Source organism: Haemaphysalis longicornis, unplaced genomic scaffold, assembly GCF_048455015.1.
Source record: "Haemaphysalis longicornis isolate Haplotype H1 unplaced genomic scaffold, Haemaphysalis longicornis Haplotype H1 scaffold_3, whole genome shotgun sequence".
NCBI lineage: Eukaryota > Metazoa > Arthropoda > Arachnida > Ixodida > Ixodidae > Haemaphysalis > Haemaphysalis longicornis.
In genome coordinates, this window is record NW_027526335.1 from 62020766 (window position 1) to 62043456 (window position 22691).

The 22691-nt window shown below is 49.4% G+C and overlaps 1 protein-coding gene across 1 annotated transcript in view; it reads left to right on the top strand.

Annotated features, from left to right (window-relative positions):
- The window catches only part of LOC144175241 (uncharacterized), a 62752-nt gene that overhangs the window by 26682 nt on the left and 13379 nt on the right, over positions 1 to 22691 (top strand). The window contains exons 5-7 of the mRNA XM_077704342.1: positions 4005 to 4215; positions 5388 to 5886; positions 17524 to 17786. Of these exons, the coding sequence (XP_077560468.1) occupies positions 4005 to 4215; positions 5388 to 5886; positions 17524 to 17786 (973 nt within the window). The remainder of the gene's footprint in view (positions 1 to 4004; positions 4216 to 5387; positions 5887 to 17523; positions 17787 to 22691) is intronic.

A 22691-nucleotide genomic window follows, 5' to 3' on the forward strand; every position in this document is an offset into this window, starting at 1 on the left:
CGGAATGCACAGACCGGCGAATGTGCAGACCCAATTCTCTACACCACCGTACTCTAATTGGATTGGATTTCCAATCCAATCCAATCCAATGCTCCTCGCGCTTGCGCATCACAGCCCTTCGGGGTCCATGCTAAACTGCTCAAGCTCGGCCAGTGTAGCTTACGCTACAAAAGATGGCCGCGTATCTGCTCCTTTCGTTGCAAATGTCGACGAAAGACTATACACCATTTTCCATAGGCAGCCGGGAAAGGAGGAAAATACTCTCAAACCAGTTCTCTCGGCGGCCGACCAGTGTTGCCTGTGCGCGCTGGGCTGCTAACATCGCTCGGCGCGGTATGCTCCGCTGCGTATACAGGGGGTATTTCGCACCGCGTGCTTAGTTTTCGCGGAACTTTCAACTGTTTTAGCCAATGCTGCGATGCCGTTCAAGGCGCAAACGTCACTTGGTCAGCACTGCGCGGTGGTGGGTTATTGAACAACCAGAGAAAGCGAGAAACAGTCGCTGACAGCACGCATGTGCACGACACTGCCTGGAAAAAGTGCAGTGCGGTTGCGGCGTGTTTTTGCTGCATCGCTTCCCAACACACACCGAGCTGAGATATTGGTGGATGCCGCTGATAAATCGCAACGACTTTGTACCAACGACCAACTCCAGGGTTTGTTGGGTGCACTTGGACGGCAAGCAGACGGAGCAAAATCCATTTATCACACGCAAAGCTGCGACAGGGAACGGAACCCCCTGAAATGTTAGAAGCAACTTTATCCTTTACCATACAGCATTGTTTGATTGATTAATTGATTCATTATGGTGTTTAACACCCCGACGCTTCATGGGTGATGAGGCGCGCCGTAGTGGAGGGCTCCGGGTTAATTTTGACCACCTGGGGATCTTTCGCGAGCGCCGATACAATACAACATTACAATAACTTCTGGTTCCTTGTAGTCAATTTAAAATGCCATATATTGTTTGGTCATTACAGCCGATTGGCATTAAACAATACCCTTTTCATCTGATCTAACCTTTAAAATCACGGCGTTTTGTTTACTTTTTTTTCAGGCGAACGCGCATTTTTTTCATACACTGCCAAACGATATGAAAGGATAACTTTCTCCATCGCACACTGCTGGTCGATAGCAGGATAAGCAGGCAGCCCAATGTGGAAACGAAGCTCGAGATACGCGTCAACGCTGCATTTGGAAAATAGCTCAACCTGTTCACAACGCGGTCAAAGGAAAAGCTAATCCTTTTGCGTTGTCACGGAATCTAATTTCAATTACAAAACAGTTACTGCTGGTAGCGTAAAGCATTTGTGGTGCAAGCAGCGGTTTCACAAAGGTGGGCTCCGAGCGACATGCCACATGGGCTGCGCAGAGTTAGGTCAATCATAATCACGATCATGATCAACCAGAATTAACTCGCCCGAACGTCGACCCTTCAGTTCAACCTTCGAATAGTAATTAGACTGGTTGTGCGGTCGTGTTATTTTTCCGCCCAGGTAATTTCGTTTCGTCCGTAGTCATCATAAGTCTAGTTAAGAAAGATTATATTACATTGCAATGTCAACAGCGTAGCAATCGCCTCGTCGAAAGTCCATCGCGAGCACGGATCACCGTGACCCAATGCTGTGCGCGCTTCGCATTCGACGTCCGCGCTTCCGTAAACATGACTAATCGGTGAACATATCGACCACGGTGGCATTGAAAACACGTATTTACTCCCCGATATCGATTTAATGTCAGTCCGTGCCATACCGGTACGTTTGCATCGCGGAACTGCGGAGCACCACCGGCACCACCACCACACTGCTACTGCTGCTCGCAACAGCCGGGATCGGCATTTTCCGCTCTGGCAGCAAATGAAAACCTAAAATCCGTCCGCAGATGATGAAAACAAAACAGAACACACCTCAAGCACTGCAACCGCTAACTTAACGCCAAACCACTACGGTTCACTTGGTAATGCACGGGTACCGAGCAGACGCGCGGAAAGAACGGAGCACTTAACAGCCCAGCGCGGAAGTTTCGGCGGTCGCTTCATAGACGGCGCTAGCGTCCGGTCAGAAAAAGCAAATGGCGGCGCCCACCTCTAGCGAGGAAAATGGTGTATAGCCGACTGGCGCTCCTGGCAAGTAAATGCCTCCCTTTTCCTTTCCGCTCATCTCTCATGAGCTCCTCTCCCGTCTCGTTCCTCCCAAGACCACACGCTAGAGGTTTGCTCAAGTCAATTTAAATTTACCGCCTTCCACTGCTTTAAGTCGGGTGCGCCGATGCCAGCGCTGCCGCACGGCAAAGACGCGCGTGAATCGAGGCAGCCTATTATAACATTCATAGAACCACTTTGCCCTACTCCTCGAGCGTTCCAAACGGAACGTGGAAATTATCTTGTGGAACCTGTAGTTGTTGCCGTTTGATTTTTTTAAATACCGCCAGGTAGCGCGGGCAACATCAGGCGACGGTTTTCTGCAGCTGATGTAGTATTTCATTTACTATCGCAAAAGCAAGCGTCCGTGAATTTTTTAATAAAGGAACACTGCAAATATCACTCATGTATTGACTTTCTGCCTCATGTTTGCGTAATGTTTTATTGTTCAAAAATGTTCACAAGTATGAACATTAACACCGGACTTAGACGTTTAGAGAGAGAGAGAGAGAACAACATTTATTGAAAGCCTGCAATTAGGAGCGAGCCCCGTAGGGGCGAGCCTCTAAGACGCGGCCACGACGTCGTGCCAGCGTGCTCTTTCTGCCGCTGCCAGACCGCACGCCCCGAGTTCCGAGAGGCGTCCCGTACCCGTGGGTGCGATCCTATGCAGCTGGCGTTCGAGAGCCGCCTGCACTTGCTGGACGGCCAGGTGTTGGGTGCTGTAGTCCGACGAGGTCATCGCGTTCGTAATGTTTGGGGGAAGCTACGTTTGTGTGGCAGCCTCCCGCGGGTTCAGTTCACAGTTCCACAGGATGTGGGCTGTAGTTGCTTTGGCACTCGCGCACAATCGGCACACATCTGTCTCGTATACTTCGGGGCACACATGTACACCTAGCACCGGGGTTAGAAGGGACCCTGTCTGTAACTGTCGATATGCCACCGCTTCCGCGCGTGAAAGTTTCGGATGAGGCGGGGGTCGCCGTCTTCGATTAGTTCTATACCACAGCAGAATGTCCCCATAGCTCGTGAGGGGGGTGCACTCGGGAGGCTCGTACCGTTCTGGAGACGTGGCCGAGCCGTTGGCCGCCGCGCGGTGTGTGAGCGCGCGCGCAGCGGCATCGGCCGTCTCGTTGCGGTTGGCGAGACCCGTTCCGAGATGTAGGGACCCCATGTGTGCGGGGAACCATCGGAGAGTTACTAGGGTGTCTGTAGATTTCGCGGTACTGATCACTTTCACTGCACTGGCACACACTTTGTTTGTGGCGTAACGGAGCACTGCGGTTCGCGAATCACTGATCACTGTAGTACACTTGGGGTCTGTTATGGCCAAGGCGATGGCCATTTCTTCCGCTTGGTGTGAGTCCGCTGCGGTGAAGCTGCCCGCACTGCGAGTGTCGCCAGTGATGGCGTCCACCACTACCGCTACGTAGGTCCCTGGTCGATGTGGGTAGACCGCTGAATCGACGTATGTGGCTCCGTTGTCATTGGCATATAGGGTCGTGAGGGCTCGGGCTGTGGGTATATGACTATTGCGCAGCTTCTGTTTCACTTTGGCCGGGTGGCTGAATCGAGTCACAGGCAGACAGGCAGACAGAGAGACCAAAAGTTTTGCGTTTAGGTAGCCCATGAAAGACTATCGTCTTTAATAACACAAACATGTAACGTATACCGAGAAATACTTTTCTGAACCACAAGGAGTAACATACGGGTGAGCACCGGCCGCACGTTACAGCTTCGCTGATTGACCACGCACTGTATGGGCGCGTTTGTTTATGTGAGCCGTCAGTCAGCTCTACACGTCTGCGTCAGAAATGCGTCGCCTCAGGGCCTTGTGCACCTCGTGCGCTGTGGCTGGGCGCAGGTGCGCTGGCTCGCCCACGTTCCTCAAGCAGCGCTTCAGCACGGGCTACCGCCTGCTCATCACCAAGCTTCCCACGTGCAACGTGCCGTCCATCGAAGCGTTGTTGCGCAACTTTGCGCCCAGGGCGCGCCTGCAGACGAACTCGGACAACGAGGCTATATTCGTCCTGGGGCAGATACTCGGCACCAAGCTGCTCATCACAATGTTCAAGGTATACCTCTGCATGACGCCGGACTGCATCTGATGTTGTGTGGCGCGTTCAGTGTGGTACTAGCGAGTTTTAGCTGACCGTTTTTCACGGTCCGCTGCGCTCTGATAGCGAGCGGCCGCGCCATTGCGCATGCGTGGCGCGCTTGGCGGCGAACGGCATTGGCTTCGGTTTCGCTGAGGGGGCCGCCGATACAGGAGCGGACCGTCAAAAACGGTCAGCTAAAACTCCCTAATGTCTCTACACACGGCAAGTAAATGTTTAGCACCAGGTGTTAGCGCACCAAGACCGCCGCAGCCTTGCTGAAGCAATGCCTCATACTTGCTCTAAACGCTACTTGATCTCGTTTCAACGAGCGGCTATACTAAACTAACATGAGATTACGCTGAAATCAGTCTTGCAGTGTTTTCTAATCTATTTACGGTTTTCACCGGAAATCGGACAACTAACCGTTCGAAACCGGTTGTGACAATGTGTGATAGCGCACGTCAGAATTATTTGTTCATCAAAACGGCTGTGCTATTCCAGGTTAGCTGTCCAGTGGAATGAAATGCTAATGAAACCCTTATGACCACTTCGGTCGCTCAGAAACAAGCTCCGTGTGTCTCCTTGGAAGGAGACCTCGAATGATCTCGGCGTCGACAGTAGCGGTACAAAAACCCACGTGACCCAAGGAAGTCCATAAGCGAACTTCAGCCCGCCAGCCATGCACAAGAGAGGATTAAACATTACCAAAGCTAATGATTTCCTAGTGATTGATAGTAATGATTCGTAATGTGAGATTAAGGTTGGTTAAGACGGCCAAGGTGGATTAATGTGGGTTAAGATAGTGGTTAAGATAATAAAAATAAATAAATGGAATAATGAATTAAGGTAGGATTAAGTTCAATTACCACGAATTACGGCGAATAAAGGTGGATTAAATATAGCATGGCTGCTTTGTCGACGGCTGGACGAGTATGTCAAAGGCATCCGCCGCAATAGTAGGCAGGTTTTCGGCTTCAAAGCACGTAAGAAGACTTACGTGTTCGCAGTCGTTATTGCGAGCCTGAAGCGTGGCCCTTCCAGTCAGCGTTTCGACACGTTCTTTAGGCCTTTGGAGTGCACTCTGCTCGGCCATATGTTAAGCAGCCCTGTTCTTCGTACTAACGAAGATGCAATGTCATTAATTCCAGGAGTTGGAAGAGAAGACCAAGAAATTGGGGATCGAGTCGGTTGGCGTAACCGTCACTTCACTGGAGGACGTGCTGGTTCAAGTGGGTGAAGAACACCACATTCACAGGCATCACCGACACCCCGACGCCGACACTAAAAGTCCCGCCAAGCCACTTTCGAAAGTAACACAGACTAAAGACCCTGTAAAATACACCACACAAAGCCCTTCCAAGAACACCAAAAGTAGTGCCAAGGACGGCAAGGACGGCAAAAGTACTGCCAAAGACGGCGCAGCCAAGGACTCTACCATTGGCGCCAAGGACGGCAAAAGTCCTGCCAAGGACGGCAAGGACGTCAAAGGTACTGCCAAGGATGGCGCAGCCAAGGACGCTACCATTGGCGCCAAGGACGGCAAGGATGGCCCTGTCAAGGACGGCGCAGCCAAGGACGCTACCATTGGCGCCACGTGTCCCACTGACAAGGACACTTTCATGAAGGAGCACTTGCTCAACCCCGAAGGTAACGTATTCGTGCAATAGCTTACAAGGTAGGGGTACAATGTGCATACCCAGCTTTCTCGCTCAAAATTCCGTTCTCTCAGGAACCTAGGGAAACCACTTCAGGAAAGTTATATTTGGCACAAAGCAAGAAGCCAACGTGGACATGTAAACACTACAAGAATGTTCCAGGATTCTGAATATTTTATGGGCAATTCGCTGTCAAATCTTACTCCCCATGCATTTCTATGGGATAGTTTCCATGGCTCAGGAACCTAGCCACAAAACGTGCAAGACTTGAAACTGTGTGCAAAGCAAGTTTTAACCCCCAATATTAGCAGCGCAAAATAACTTTCAATTACGATAAATAACGGCAAAGTAATCGCTGTTGAAAGGACTGCCATGAGCGGGAAAGCTGCACATGGGTGAGGCACAGGAGACGTTGAGGAGACGTTTAATATGGCCGAAACCTAACGGTGAGGCGGGAGCCGCAAATTTATCGATGAAAAGTTGTGGCGGTGGACGAATATGACAGTGCGGTGCTTGATTCTGAGACTGTGATGTATAAGGAGACAAAGTGGTTTTAACATACGCAAGGTTTTCCATCCTGGGGGAAGCAGTATAGGGGTAACTTAAAAATTAACTTATAAGGGTTGCCGAATGAGCGGCTTCAGGTGCTGAGCCTGCACAACTTACTTGAGAGAGAGGGAGATAGTAACTTTATTGTAAATGCAGTTAAGAGGGTGGAGGGGCCGGTGGCATGAGCCTGACGGCGACAGCTATGGCTCGGTTCACCGATTTTATCCCCGTACCCTAGCTACCACCCCCACCTCCCACTGCTCTTGCCTCGCTATGGCGGGGAAGGGATCATTAGGACATGCCCACATGGAGTGCGACACGGTGGCTAGAGCACCGCACCAAGGGCAGTTGGGGGAGGGAAACAGTGTGGGGTGAATATGGTGCAGTACTGCACGACACGGAAGAGAGCCGGTCTGCAAGAGCGGCCACGTGCGTTCCTGAGAATTATTAAGGCTGATATTAGCGGGGGGAAACGCGCGGTGGGAGACATGGTAGTGCATGGCCAAGTCGTGATTGGCGGTGAGCGCGAACACGGGCGGCGCTGCGAAGCGCGCCTCTGTGACGTCAGCTTAGCGATTATCGCATTTGTCGTCTGCTTCACTCAGGCTCGCTCTCCCTGCTGTTTCTTTGCGCTCGGTCAACTTCTGATGCTTGTCCGCACCGGAATTGGCGTGTGGATAACTTTTTATCATAACAATAGGCTTAAAATCGCATACACTAGTTCATGGTGTGAGGTAAAGTTTAGTTTTGGATACCGCTACGGAAGAAATATTGCTGGCGTCGCCCCCTCCCTTGCGAAGCCGGTCCTGTGCGGAGCGCGAAGAGTCGGAGCTAGGCGTACGCTTCTGTATTAAGCAATATTTCGAACAAAGGGAACAGTCAGCTGCTCATGACCGACAACAGAAAAAATGGAAGACCAAAACGAAATCTAGGCCTTTCGGGCTGCCGGTTTTGGCAGGAAGCATTACGATTCCCGGTAATCATATGTTAGGTAAAACAGTTTTCGCAACCTTGCGGAACACTCCAAAGTATTGTATCGCATCGCTTTACGTTGTCATGACATGCAAGTACGCCGACATACACTATGGGCTGCAAAGATTAGTAGGTTATTGAGTTCCAAATAACCCACTGTGTGTATAGGCGCGTGCTAGTTTTATACAAAGCTTCTAACCAGTAGGAGGTTTATTGAGCAAAACGAGTCACGTCTACGTTAAAGATACAATAGCACTATGTTTGTTCAGACCTGGAGGGATATTTCGGTACAGTTTCCACGGCCGTAGATCTTCCCGATATTCGGATATGCGTTATAGGAAAACTGCATTCAAAAGGAGGAGGAGGACACGGAGGAGTAGAAAACTTTATTTAACAATTACATCGAGCTGGTTAGTGGGCCGGGTCCTCAGACCAAGACAAGAGAGTAAAAGTAATTTTCTCCAATTAATAGAACGCCATCCTGTGTGGAATAGGATTTGTGTTTTGCGCCTGAAAGGGTTGGAAATCAATAAAGACCTGCTTGGAAATATTCATAGGTTTTGATTCTTGTAATATATGCAGGTATACTATTTATTGCGTTAGTTAGCGAGTATTTCAGGCCTTCAACACCGTAATCATGTCATCATTGTTCGGGTTGAGAGTCAGTTCGTTATGACAACGATGGTTACGATAGAAAGTCGGAGCACAAAAGCCGTCTTCGAGTACTGTGGACAACGTTGTTCGGGGCGCGATCGCGGTGGCGTAGCACAAACCTCCTCATTGTATTTGCATGTGGATAAACAAAGCACCTTCTTACACGCAGCCGTAATGAAAGCCACTTTGTGAAGAGGGTGACGTATGCCATAAACCTGAACAAAATATCCACAATGTGAGACTCCCAAACACCCCAGTAAAGATTGAAGTCCCCGAAGTCCGGTGTCGATCAGGAACCCAATCGCCCGGGCTCCGGTTGATTTGGCAGGAGGCTGGCTGGGTGATGGTGTTGAAGTTCTTGGAGATGGCGGTCGAATTGGCGAACTCGAGGCGTTGAAGTTGATTAAGTGAAACGGAAGTTTATGTACAGCTATTTACAGTATGAAAACTGGGTACATAAGAAGTAAAAAAAAAACTTCAAACTTCGGCTAGACGCTAGCTCCGAGTGCGCACAAATCACTCGAGCTCCTCAACTTCGTCTAACTCTCGTACTCTCGGAGCGTACACAAACCGCTCGAGAAACCACGGCCGAGACTCTGTCTCGCCGCAAGATCCGTCTAGTTGCCCGGTGCGGCGCTGCACCCTAAACCTCCGACGCGATCTTAACCTCGACTAGGGGGCTCACAAATCCCAACCTAGCGTTAAAGGGAAGCTGAAGCGCTTTCCAAAAAAATTGAGTTAGATTAACAGTTATATAGTTTCTTGCGCGCTGATTCCGAATATCACATTGAAATTTATCGTACATGAGTCCAAGTGGCATTTATCTTGCAAAAAGCGCGGCCCCGTTTGAAAGACGCGCGCTTTTCGTCTTTTGACGCCCCTGATTGGTTGCGCCCGTCATGACGTCAAAGGAGGACACCCTTCGGCCTCGCGGGTTGTCGGAAGCATTGCGAACGATCGCACGGTTGCCTTTGCGGCAATTTAGCTTGCAGTTTAATTTTCGCACATGACTGGAAGTTTGTTTTGCAATTTCCCGTGCGGTTGGTTCAATTATCTTGGAGCTTAAATTTGCTTTACACGACAGAGAACCCCAAAGCAGTGACTGTGACGTCGACTAGTGGGTTCCATCAAAATATTTTTGAATTAGGCAACCAGCATAGGGGGATTTTATACCTTATGTTAATATTAGGTACTGCCTTAAATGTTTCTTATACACAAAACCATTTATGCCGAAGATTAATGGGCGTTTTATAAACAATCTACCAGCGAAAAGCACGTACGTGCACTGCGCGAAAAAATAGCGTTCATGCGCTGTAAACGTATATGCGAGACACATCTTGCCGGTACACGCATAAACCAACAAGCAGACTCTGCTTCCGCATTTCCTTGGTTCGTTGTCGCCCACCCCAGCCCCTTTACTCATCCCCGTACACAGACCCACACGCGCGCGCCATTTCGGCAGCGGCACTACGGCGCCTCTGTGATTGCTAGCTGCACTTCAATGAGTGGCGTCTTACTGCTTCACATGCATTTATTCTGAAAACACTGCAGCATACTAGTGCCTGCTCAGCATTATTGGCTGTAGTAGGGCTTGATTTTCGCTTGTGCGTTGCGCATTCTGCTACAATATTACGGCCACCTCGTTATAATTAACAGACCAGTCGGACAAGGCAGTTACGTTGTAGTTACGTTACTTTAGGTAACAATCACCAAACGTGTGTGATAATGAATCGTTGGCCTGTTTCAGCATTTCTAGATTTAAGCATTGACCGCGCTAGTCGGACAGAGGCCGTATATTTACTCTTAACTCCTAATTTTTTTAGTATCATCATTATATATATCACCGACTATGACTGGAGCACACTTGAGGTTCAGTGACAACAAGTGCTTGCGAGGTTATAATATGCAGCCACACGGAATCTTGGGCAAAAAATTAGGCCCCCGCAGTCAACACAAATTATGGCACGGTGGTGGTTCGGAGTGGTGTTTTTTTTTTAATTCCAGACAAACATCACCTTATCGTGACATGTATACTTGCGAAATAAGTAATCTGTTGTCTTGGTTCTTTTACTTTGTAGGAATACTGTTTACCTCTTAGCCGGGAGAGAACTTCTATCAGGATTGGCCCCTTCTTTTAGTTTCGCCAAAAAATTGTTTTTTTGAACACTGTCCTGAGCCCATAGGGAAAGGAAACCGACGCGTTTAACGAAACAAGTATTTCCTGAACAAATGTTACTTGGTTTCTGGAATGGAACGAAACATCCCCCGCCAAAGTACAGCAGTATTCCCCATCCTTCCTAAATCTAGAATCTAATGTGAACATTCACGTCCGTCGCATAAAAAAAAAACGAATTGGAGCGGTTTACAAAGTATTTAACGTAATGTAGTATATTCTCGGTCATCAAGCACAGCCACCTCGGCTGTCGCTTCCGTATGTTATCAAGCATCCCGGCGTGGCATTATTCTGCTTAGGAATACGGCATGATAACGTATGCCTCGTTTGCCGTTCGTGCATACTTTTTGAACACGAAAATTGTACAAATGAGTGCTATCAACCACAACAACAAGTATCATTCACAAGGAAACACGGCGAAAAGAGCATGGCCGAGGCGGCCGATCCGGCCGGAAGTCCAGGTATGACGTTTTTCAGCCGGTTTTCGCCCGCGCTCTTCGGTCTTCCGGCATCGCGCGGCGAGATGGGGGCGGGGCATCGGGCCACTTTTGTTTGCTCAATGCGCCGCTTCTATTGCATGTATTGCGAAAATATTTCGTACACATGAACTATTCAATGTGTACTTGCTGCTAGTCAACTTTTCTTTTAATTCGAAAACCGCTTCACCTTCCCTTTAACGGTCGAGACTCCTTGTCTCGCCGGGAACTGCCAGCTCAGCGCTCAGACAAGAACGATTTCCAACGGCCAAGTTGGGCCTTATATAACCTCGAGATCACCCTCTCTCGGGAACGCCCCTGTAGCGTTCGTACACGCGTATGGGAGTGCCCGAATTCACGTAGACAGCTGTCACTCAGCACGTCCCGGCATATTCAATGAGGCGCCGCTATCTTCGGGTCAACGGCACGCTCGTAGACGAGCAAGTTCGGGCGACCCCGCGGGGGGAAAAGCGGGAAAGACGGCGACCGTGCGTCATGCTGACCAGGGCGCGACAACAATAGAGACACGCCGGTAATCCCAGCGGGTCCGGCAGGCGTTCCTGGAATCCGGCGGAGGTGTCTGCTTTCTCAATGGGGGATTATCCTTGAGGAATGCGGCGGGCCAGACAACCCGTCTCCCGTGTGCGCCGCGACGAATTAGCGGCAGTTGCAGCGCAGTGTCGGCAGTGCTACGTCGCTAGACAGAGCGGCGGTTTCTCGCGCGCAGCCCGGCTGCTAATCTCATAAGTGGACCTTACAACCCCCAAACCTCCTAATACGACGTTTGCGACGCTGCAGAAAATTTAATTCGTTGGGAAGAAAAAACAAACCAGAAACGTTCATCTGATACAAGACAACAACGAAAGAAATAGAAGACAGCCGTTTTATTTCCTGCTGGGCGATGTGCGTGTAGGGGCTCGCTGCTTGGTACGTAGCATTAGGCTGTTGAATCTTCATAAGAACATCTCAAAAATGCTGCAGGAAAGCCTACGCATTTTGGATACTTATCGAGGAGCTCTGAGCGCTGATCCTTGCGCGAATAAGCTAGAAAGGACGAGGTACGCACGATCTTCTGACCGATGCTCTGAAGAAAGTTGTTCTCTATTTCGTCGTGTGTTGCAAACTTGTGGGGGATACAGCTTCAAATTATTCAGATGCGTCAGAAGCTGCCAAAATAACTGAATCACTAGAAATACGCTTTTTAATGCACTACAGCAAGAAAGCGGGCGATTTCTAGCATATACACTGCTGCCCCTCACAAGCGGAGTGTAGCAGACGACAGCGGCGCGAGTCCCTAAGCCGACGTCAGAGCCAGGGGGCGCCACTCAAACATCTCACCGCCAATAGCAGAGGAGGCTATCTCGAGCCGATCTCGCACAGTGAGAGTGGATAAGGCTAGGGCCCGCTCGGATAGTGAGTCCTCGAGCAGTAGCGTGGGCCGCCTCGTTACCCCCCCACCGGTGTGGGCTGGGGTCCAGATCAGTTCTGTCGGAGTGGTACGTGTATTTTTGGAGATAATTTGGAGGGCCTGCGGGGTTATTCATCTCGGGTGAAATTTTGAACGGCCGTATTCGAATCGGAGACTACGATTGCGGGGGCTGGTCGTTGTGTTAAGGTTAATGCAATTGCCGTCTCTTTCGCCGTCGCGAGACAGGTGGTATGGACGGAGAGGGAGGTGATGGAGGGTGGGGGGGGGGGGGGGGGCATTTAGTCGGTCGACTACTGCCACTGCGCATGCGTCTTGGCGACGATAGTCCGCCGCGTCTACATAGAGTATGTCTGGTTATAGTGGAAAGCGCCGGCACAGCTCTCGTGTTCTATGCTCCCTGTGACCCAAGTGATGAATGAAGCGCATATTGCGTGGTCTGGGTCGGTAAGATACGCATGCGAACCCGCGGAATGGGGAGTCTCCTATCAGTAATTAAAGGGGCGCGCAGATCCAGACGGTCTAGTATGTGCCTTCCGTGGGAGGTGGCCAACTTCCACGAGTTCCTCCCTGATATTATTATATACCCCGACGCTAAAGTCGAGCAGTGGATGCGTGCATGGTCACTTGTAATGCGGCCTTATAAGCTTTTCAAATGATGAAATCATTTTCTTGAGTTCGTTTTTCGTAACATGGAGATAAGGGAGGGAATAGGTGATGGGGCTTATCACGAAAGCTTGTACCAGCTGGAGTATTTCTTTCTCCTTGATTTCTTTGTGACGGGGTTGTTATTCGTCGAATTAGGGCGATAGTTTGGTTTACATGCGATGTAATTTGCGATATAAATTGAATGTTTCATCTGTTCCACTGTATGAGGAGACCAAGAATTTGGATACTTCCTACCGTTGGGACTGTGTTGGTCTCAATCTGATTTTTTATGGCCGGCGGGGCTTCCGATCCACGCTACGCGGGCAGGAGGAGGAGCTTAGATTTCTAGGTGAAAGTTGATTCCTGCCGCACACGCCTCCTCGACAACCCCCTGTGCACCAGCTTGTAGGGCTTCTTCTATGTAGGCGTCGCTACCGCTCGGTACCCAGAGTAATGTCATCCGCGTTGAGGCTAAAGTGAAGGTGAGGTATTTTTTCCAGCCTCTTGGGGATGTTGAGGAGGGCGAGATTAAACAGCAGAGGAGACAGTACAGCTCGCCCTGCGGAGTGCCAGCTGGGGGAGTTGAACAACGTCTGAAGTGACGTCTCCGACCGGAAAAATTGCAGTGCGAGACGTGAGAAAGTCGCTGACGATATTTTAAGTACGTTCTCCAGGGCAGATTGTTGCCAGCCCTTGCTAGATTGCCACATGTGATACCCGGTCAAATTCCTTCGTGAGGTCTAGGGCAAGTACAGCTGCCGTGTCCAGTTTTGACGGAGGGGTAATTACTTCCCTGGATAGTTGAAATACCCTGAGTGGACAATCCTGATCTCAAGCCAATCATGGAGGAGAAAAGAGAATTAGTAGAGGTGAGATATTCGTGAGACGAACATGAATGATGTGCTTTAATACTTTTCCAACGCATGAAGTGAAGGAGTAGGAGCCCAAACGAAAAAAAAAAAAAAACGTTTCCAATAACTCCACTGTGCGGCGAGGAGTTGTATGCCTTTCCGCAAAGAAACAACATTATAGGTCGCGTCGTGACAATAATTTCGGTTTTCCAGCCTTCTACAGGGCGAGGTGGGAACAGTAGGCAAGCCTGGAGCCGTATTGGTCAGTCTTTCGCTGTCGGAGAGACAGAAAGGAGAAAGATCCATCGATAATGAGAGGTGAACCATGATGATAAACAAGGGAAAAATATTGAAGCCAGTTTTCATTTGCATGGGGTGTTACTACCAAAAGCCCGAGCACTGACCGAGTGGTCAAGGCAGCGGAATTGGCGAGCGGTTTGCAGAACAGTTGCTTCCGCGCAGATGACGAAGAGTCGGGGCCCCACTTACACTGTTCAATCCACGGCCAAGAGAGGGGAATGGCGTTACAGCACACTGGGGTGGGGCAACACGAGAACACTAACGGGCAGAGTAATCTCTACGAGCGCTGTTCAAAAACGCACTGCGTATGCTCGCCGATAGGCGTGCTTTGTAGCGTGAGCTACACTGGCCGAGGTTGAGCAGTTTCGCGTGGCTCCTGGAGAGCCGTGCTGCGCATGCTCGAGGAGCAGTGACGTCACACGGCGCACAGAACGTTGCTCGCTTCCTCACGCGCCCTGCGTCTTCGCCGACCTCCGTTCCGCACGTGGCGGCCCGGTCCACTTTGTGATCATGCAAGGGGTCGCCGGGTGTGGAACCGATGGCTCGTGCGTCGCAGCAACACCGGCGTGCGCCTGTGGAACCAGCTTAGCTCTGGTGTGATTGGTGACGCTGCGCCGGAGCCGCTTGATAAATATACATGGGTCATAATGCGTATACCGCGTGTGTGCAATTGAAGTAGCAGTAAGCATGATAATCAAGCTAATCCTATAGACAGTCAGGAAAGCTAAGAGTAACCAGTTGAACCTAGCTCACGCTACGTATATCGTGGCATAGCCGAACGAAGCCACTGCTAATTTTTTTATACGCGCAACTCTAGCCATCAAACAATGTTTGACGGTTGTGTTTGGCAGCAATATGTCCAAGGGCGACACACATGAGCGTAAAAGGGCGCGTCTGCGCACGCGTCTCCCACTTCAGGAACCGGTTTGGCGATGGGAAGAGCCCCGGAGCGGCCGCTCTGGCGCGCATTCAACACACTTAACAAAAAAGCTCGTAAAAGGGTAGTAACGGCTGTATCTACTAACTCCTTACGGAGTTTACTAACCCCCAGAACGGTACGTAGGTCCTACCACTAAGTGTGGAACCGTTACTAGTCTAGGCCGTGCACTTAGTAACTGCTGCTGGTTTGATACTAACATTCACTGAAGTAGCAAATTCTGTGAATTATTGAACATAATAACTACAGCTCTTTTTCCCCACCAAATCACGATTAAAAAGTTTTTACAAATCCACATGCTGTCTTGTATATGCTCACCTTAAAATGCACAATTCTAAACTTATCGCTAAAATATTTGATTTTTACGACAAGCCCACTGACTCTCTCAGGGGAGTTCCGCTGCTGGCTATAAAAGCACGAAGAGCAGATTTATTTCTAAGGTAACTAAGTAATACTCGCTCTCCTCGTGCATCCCGTTGGCTTTCGTGCTCAATTCAGTTGTAGATTGTCCACGTGTGATATGCGCGTGATGAATTTGTCTGTCGCGCTGCGCACTCAGCAAATCCACATTGTTACGGGTAGCTTTTTACTACGTCATGCATAACCAGTTAGTAAAAGCAACTAATTACAACAAATATACATGTAGCCAGATGCATCTTAGACTGTTGTGATAAAATGGATCAAGCGGTGTCAATGGTACAGATAGATTTAGAGAAGGCCTTTGACAAGGTGTCACATGAAATAATGATGAAAATTCTTGAACACGTGAATGTAGGAAGAATAATTACCGAAGGAGTGCGTATGGCGTACAAGGAGTGCAGCACAAGTATTATAGTGAACAAATCTGTCAGCGCCCCCATTAGAGTGAGACGCTCGTTTAGACAGGGCTGCCCCCTGTCATCTTTGCTCTTTTCCATTTACATTGAATCGTTTTGTGCCAACGTCGTCCACAGTCGTAAAATTCGGGGCTTTGCTTTGCAAGCATGCGAAGTGCGCGTACTTGCTTACGCCGATGATATCGCTTTGTTCTGCACGGATACAAGTAGCATAAACGAGAGTATTGATATTTTAAAAATATTTTGTAAATATAGTGGTAGTAGCGTTAACTGGGATAAGTGCATTGGTTTTTGGCATGGTAAATGGCAATCGAAGCCCAGCGTATTTGCACTAATAAACTGGGTAGACACACCCACGAAATACTTAGGCGTCCCGCTTGAAAATTATCGGGATAGTGACCCGTACTGGCGAAGGCAAGCAATCGAGATACGGGACAAAGCCGAAAAGTTGGGGGGAAAGCAACTATCCGTTTTTGCACGTGCTGCTGTTTGTAATTTGTTTTTCGTTTCCAAATTGTGGTACGTGATGCAGGTATTACACTGTGGGCGTGCCAATGTACAAAGATTGCACCGTGTTTTTGCCGTGTTTTTATGGGGTTCCACATGGGAGCGAACGAGTCGGACAAATCTGTTTCGTCGTGTCCGCTCCGGTGGACTTTCTTTGGTGCACTTATTCTTGCGCCAAGTAGTAAACCGTTTCCTTTTTCTGAGAGATGTACGCGACCCTTTTTTGCGCACAGTGTGTCAGGTTCGTTTGGGTGCAGCACTGCCCGAATTGATTGTTTCCTGTTGTGTTTATGGTGGTGGAATCCATGGCTACCTACGTGAAGTTGTTGATGCCACAAGGTTTCTTTGTGCCCGATTCTCCTTGGAATATTTATCTCACGTGCCGAGGAAGAAACTGTATAAGGATCTCGTGGATACGGTTTTGCCGATCCCACTGTACAGGTCCCTATACCGTGTGGGGCCGGGACAAGATGTTCTTCGGCGTGTTAAAAGAATGCCAGCTCCTGGCTATGTTAAATCGTTTTTCTTTAAATTGCATGTGGGTGTACTACCTGTAAAAACCTGGATGATTGAAAAAGGTTTATTTGTGCCTTGGGGCCCTGATTGCTTCCCATGCAAAAAACCAGAGACCATCGAACACGTCTTCATAGATTGTTGGGACGGGGTCTTCCTATGGGACGTATTGCAGCGTACCTTAAAGAAAGATTTTCCTGTGGATAGTTATGGAATTCGGTTTTTAGCCATAGAAAATGAAGGTGAAGTTCCATACGACTTCATAATGTTACTGGCCCTACACGGTATATGGAAGGCTCGCATGGCCCGTCGGTACAATGATGTCGATGCGAGGCCAGGGAGGGAATACTTTTGTGAAAATGTCCGCTACATAGTAGAGGTGTTGAAAACCGAGCCTAGTCCACCCGAGTGGCTGACTGTGCTGGAGAGTGTGGCGAGACTACCGCCTTTTTAAACCTTACTCACTAGCAAGGTATGAGCTAGTGTTTTTTTCACGTGGTGTAATTTTGTCGATGATTTGCATGGATGTATTGACCCAAACCAGGCAATAAAGAAAAAAAAAACTAAGTACCTAGTCAATACTGGGACAAGTAACTGGTTAGTGTTCTGTTAGTAAGTGCGCCGACCTTTTTTTTTTTTTTTTTAAGAATGAACCTGCTACTAAATCTCTAGCCGCGCCGCGTTGGAAACCAGATCACTCTAACGCACCTGTGCCTGCCACTTGAGGTGAGACCCTGGGAACGGCTGCGACGGATCGCTGACGGCGCTTCCTCCGGTGTTGTCGCAGACGCCTCCTTGGTTAAGGCTATCTCGAGCGCGACGGGCAGCGAGGCGACCCTGCTTGATCGCGCGCGGGCCATCGTGACCAAGCGCGCCATCTACATGTGGCGCCAGAAGAAGATGCCCCTGTTCAGCTGGCTGCTGCCTCCCTTGCTGCTCACGCTGCTCTTCAGTCTCGAGAATCTCGGCTTGAGCGGAATCACGAGGGCAGTGGAGCACGAGGGCGACGCGATCACCTACACCTTTCCTGACCTCATCGGATTCGCTGAGGTGGGCGTCGCCGCGTGAATGAACGCCAACGCTTATTTGGGTTTGTGTGGCGGGAGAGTTGTTGCACATTTTAAAGGGCGTCTGGGGGCCCTATTCTCGACTTAATGAATTATCCATGAATTCAGCATTTCTTTTTGCGTAGGCTACACGCAAGCAATCAGTGACACGTGCACGTATAGCTCTGATTAATGCCACTAGATGAGGGAACAAAGTCATCATCATCATCATCATCATCATCAGCCTATCTACGCCCACTGCAGGGCAAAGGCCTCTCCCATTACTCTCCAATTACCTCGGTCCTGTGCCAACTGTGACCAATTTATCCCCGCCAACTTCTTGATCTCATCTGCCCATCTAACTTTCTGCCGCCCCCTGCAACGCTTGCCTTCGCTAGGGATCCACTCTGTTACCCTTAATGACCAGCGGTTATCTTGCCTTCGCTGTACATGTCCTGCCTACGTCCATTTCTTCTTCTTAATTTCTACTAATATGTCTTTAACACCAGTTTGCTCCCTGACCCACTCCGCTCTCTTCTTCTCCCTTAATGTTACACCTATCATTTTACGCTCCATTGCCCGCTGAGTCGTTCTCAATTTAAGTTGAACCCTCTTAGTGAGCCTCCAAGTTTCTGCCCCGTAGGTGAGTACCGGTAAGATGCAGCTGTCATACACATTCTTCTTCAGCGACAATGGTAGGCTGCTATTCATTATCTGAGAATGTCTGCCATATGCAACCCACCCCATTCTGATCCTTCTAATTACCTCTGCCTCATGGTTGGGATCTGGGGTCACAACTTGGCCTAAGTAGATATATTCGCCTACCACTTCCACTGCTTCGCCACCTATCTCAAACTGCTGTGCTGTCCCGAGGTTATTGATCATTACTTTAGTTTTCTCCATATTAATTTTCAGGCCCACGGTTCTACTCTGTTCGCCCAGAGCGGAAAGCATGCTTTGCAATTCGTCTCCCGAGTTACTTAGCAAGGCAACGTCATCAGCAAATCTGAGGTTACTGAGGTATTCTCCATTAACCCTTACTCCCACCTGTTCCCAATCCAACGTTCTGAATACTTCTTGTAAGCATGCTGTGAATAACATTGGAGAGATTGTGTGTCCTTGTCTGACACCCTTCCTTATAGATATTTTACTGCTCTCCCTATGGAGGATGATGGTAGCTGTAGACCCATTGTAGATATCCTCTAGTATTCTTACATAATGCTCATCTACCCCCTTGTTCCGTAATGCCTGAATGACTGCTAGGGTTTCGACCGAGTCAAATGCTTTCTCATAGTCTATGAAGGCTATATATAGGGGTTCAGTATACTCGGCGCACTTCTCTATCACCTGATTGATCGTGTGAATATGGTCCATTGTCGAATAACCTTTACGGAACCCTGCTTGTTCTTTAGGTTGACTGAAATCTAAGGTTGCAGAGATTCGGTTAGCGATTACCTTGGTAAATACCTTGTAGACGACTGACAGTAAGCTGATCGGCCTGTAATTTTTCAAGTCCTTCATGTCGCCTTACTTATGGATTAGGATGATGTTCGCGTTCTTCCAAGATTCCGGTACCATTGCGGTCATTAGGCATTGCGTATACAGGTTTGCCAGTTTTTCAAGTACAATTTCTCCGCCGTCCTTCAAGAGGTCTGCTGTTATCTGATCCTCACCAGGTGCTTTGCCCCCTTTCATTTCGTTCAAAGCCTTCCTTACTTCTTCGGTCGTTACTGATGGGATGTCTATCTCCTCTGAACTACTGTGTCGTTCGGCATTATCCTGTATGTCCCGGCTACTGTAAGATCCCTATAGAACTCCTCAGCCACTGTGACTATTTTATCCCTATTTGTGATGACATTGCCTTGCTTATCCTTAAGTGCATACATCTGATTTTTCCCCACGCCAAGACGTCTCTTCACTGCTTTCAGGCTGCCTCCGTTATTTACAGCGTATTCGATCCTCTCCATATTGTACTTCCGTATGTCAGCTGTCTTACGCTTATTGATTAACTTCGAGAGCTCGGCTAGTTCTATTCTGTCAGCTGCGGTAGAGATTCTCATGGTTTCCCGTTTCCTGATTAGATCTTTCGTCTCCTGTGAAAGTTCACCAGTATCCTGTCTAGCCATAATGCCCCCGACTTCTACTGCACACTCCGTGATAATGCGTGTAAGGTTGTCGCTGGCTTCCTTTGTCGTAAGCTCGGCTTCCTCGTTAAGGACGGTATATCGGTTCTGCAGCGCGATCCTAAATTCTTCTGAACAGAGTATCGGCACTCTTTTCTCCTATTGCTCCGTGCCGTCGCCGTGATCACTGGTCAGTTCGCATCCCATGATACTTGTTTACTCTGTGATGGTTCATTGGCGCCTCCATTTTGTTGTTAATGGGTTTTCAGTCGGTCAACTGTGGTAGACTTAGCTTGTCATTTCTCTTCTGCGGCTGCGTGCGACTGACGTTGTTCCGAACGCGAATCAAAGATAACACGTGTAACAGCCAGTGGGTCCGTAGATGCCGTTTTGCTGCCTCTTCGGTAATGTTGCTAACAAACGACCCGGTCGCAGGTAGCGGCGAGGCAGTCGATGAGGCAATCTCGCAACACTGATAAACACCAAAATGGCCGCCGTTGCTGACTTACGTGCTTGAGTGGCGGTACCCTCATACCTTATCTGGTGACACGTTAGCTCTGATGATATGCAGCACAATTTGACGCTTAGCTTACAAAAATCCCAACCAAACTCTCAGATATTGCACGTGAACAAATGTTACGTATTGTAAAATTTAAGACGGCAGCTCAGGCTGGCAAGAAAATCTTTTTTAAATGCAGAGAATTTCTTTAACTCACGATGTCACCCGGCGTTGTCGGCGTTGGCGTGCCTCGGCGTCCGCAACAGCCGTTCCACGTGCGCCCTCTCTCCCACTCCTCCTCTCCCGCATCACGCTACCCTCCTCGCTCTCAACAACAGGTCCGCACCCCTCCCCCTACACTATATAAAAAATAATACTTACCGGCGCCTGGTTTCGATCCCACGAGCCTGCGGGCGGAACGCAAGGTACATGGTGCTCTACCCACTGCGCCACAAAGCCGACACAGAATGGAAGGCAACGAACGCGCCTTATATCCTTGACTCATTCAAACTACGTCAAGAAGCTGCTGATACAACGCATTCACTACCTGTGGGCGGAACGCGAGGTACATGGTGCTCTTCCCACTGCGCCACAAAACCGACACAGAATGAAAGGCTACGAACGCGCCTTATATCCTTGACTCATTCAAACTACGTCAAGAAGCTGCTGATACAACGCATTCACTACCACCAACTCCCCAAACACTAAACGTTAACGCAATACACCCACCCCCTATGCGACGCATTTCCTCGAGTCCCCCTCGCGGGGAGATGGGCCCTTTTTTTAAATGCGAATGCATTTCTTAGTCGGGGGTTGTCGCGCTCCGTCGGCGTGCGCCTGCATTCCTCCAGCGCGAGCGCACGTGAGCGCGCGCCTCGTAGTTCTGCCTTCGTCGTCGTCGTCGTCGTCGTCGTCGTCGTTTCGGCGCGGCGGACCCGCGCTGCTACAGTCTTTTTAAATGCGAATGCATTTCTTAGCAGGTGGTAGCTCGGGCAGGAGTAGCGGAGGGCAAGGGGAGAGGAGGAGCGCGCTCGGGCGTGTGAGGGCGCTCGCATCGCGGACCTCGGGCGGAGTAGCGGAGAGTGAGTGGAGAGGAGGAGCACGCTCGGGCGTGTGAGGGCGCTCGCATCGCGGAGCTCGGCGGGAGAGAGAGCTCGCGCGCGGGGCGGGCGTGTTGCGCGGGTCTCTCTCCTCTCCGCGTACCCTCTCTCCGCTCGCTGCGCTCGGAAAATGTATATAAATGCAGTGGAGCGCAGGCCTCTCTCCGTTACTGCTTGCCGCAGCGCACTCATAGGTGCACCCAATGCATTCGCATTTCCGCACGATCCACTTCGGGGAGGTGGAGGGAGTTTTTTTAATCGATGGTACCACCACAAAGCGATCAAGTAACTTTGGTTCAAAAGCGAGCGAAAGGCGCGCGTTAGGCTAAGTAACATCAATCTTTTTGGCAATATATGTATCTATTTCTGTCGTTCAATCGCTTTTAGTAACATGGTTGCGCTCTGCTTCAATGTTGTTGCGCTATCACCTTCTCGGCCGTCACCGCTGCCACGGTATCGTTTGCTGCAATGTTTCGAGTTTATGGCTTGACGACAGAAAAAAAACGTCCGCGAACATCGGTTGCATGACGCGGTAAGGACCGCGAAACGCTACGCCTGATAACGGCAGAGCTTACTGATGTCACTGATTCATCTATTCGTCAAGCTCGAACTAAATCAGCGCCGTAAGGAACTAAAAAAGTCAGGCTTCTTTGTTTCTTTTTCTCTAATTCATTTATGTGTGTGCCCCCCCCCCCGCTTACTAGAGTGTGGACAAATTCAATAAGTTGGATTCTTTGGAATGGATAGGGCTTGTGCTGCCCCCTCATGTTTCTGTTGCGCCAAACCAATCATTGCTATTTTATTTCCGAACTTGAAAACAAAATACGGGACGTTATTTTTATGCTCCGTGGCGGCTGACTTGAAACAGTCAAAATTGTTATTTCTCTCTCTAGAAAAGTTTTAAATCGCGCGTCATGCAAAACTGCGCCTGTTGCAAATTTACGAGGGCGTCCCCGCGCGGAAGGTCGCTGAATTTTTTTGCTATATTTCAAGGGGACGTCAGTCGCTTTTGCCGGATGTTACCTAGCATCACTCAACTTTTACGTAAGCTGAAGGTGCCAATGTGTGACGTATACGTTCCCACCAAGTTTTTACAATAGGTCACGTCTTCTCAGCCGATCAAAGAAAGGCCGTTACCTACAAGCCATATTTTTGTTTAATAGCAGAGACAGGCCTACGTTGTCATG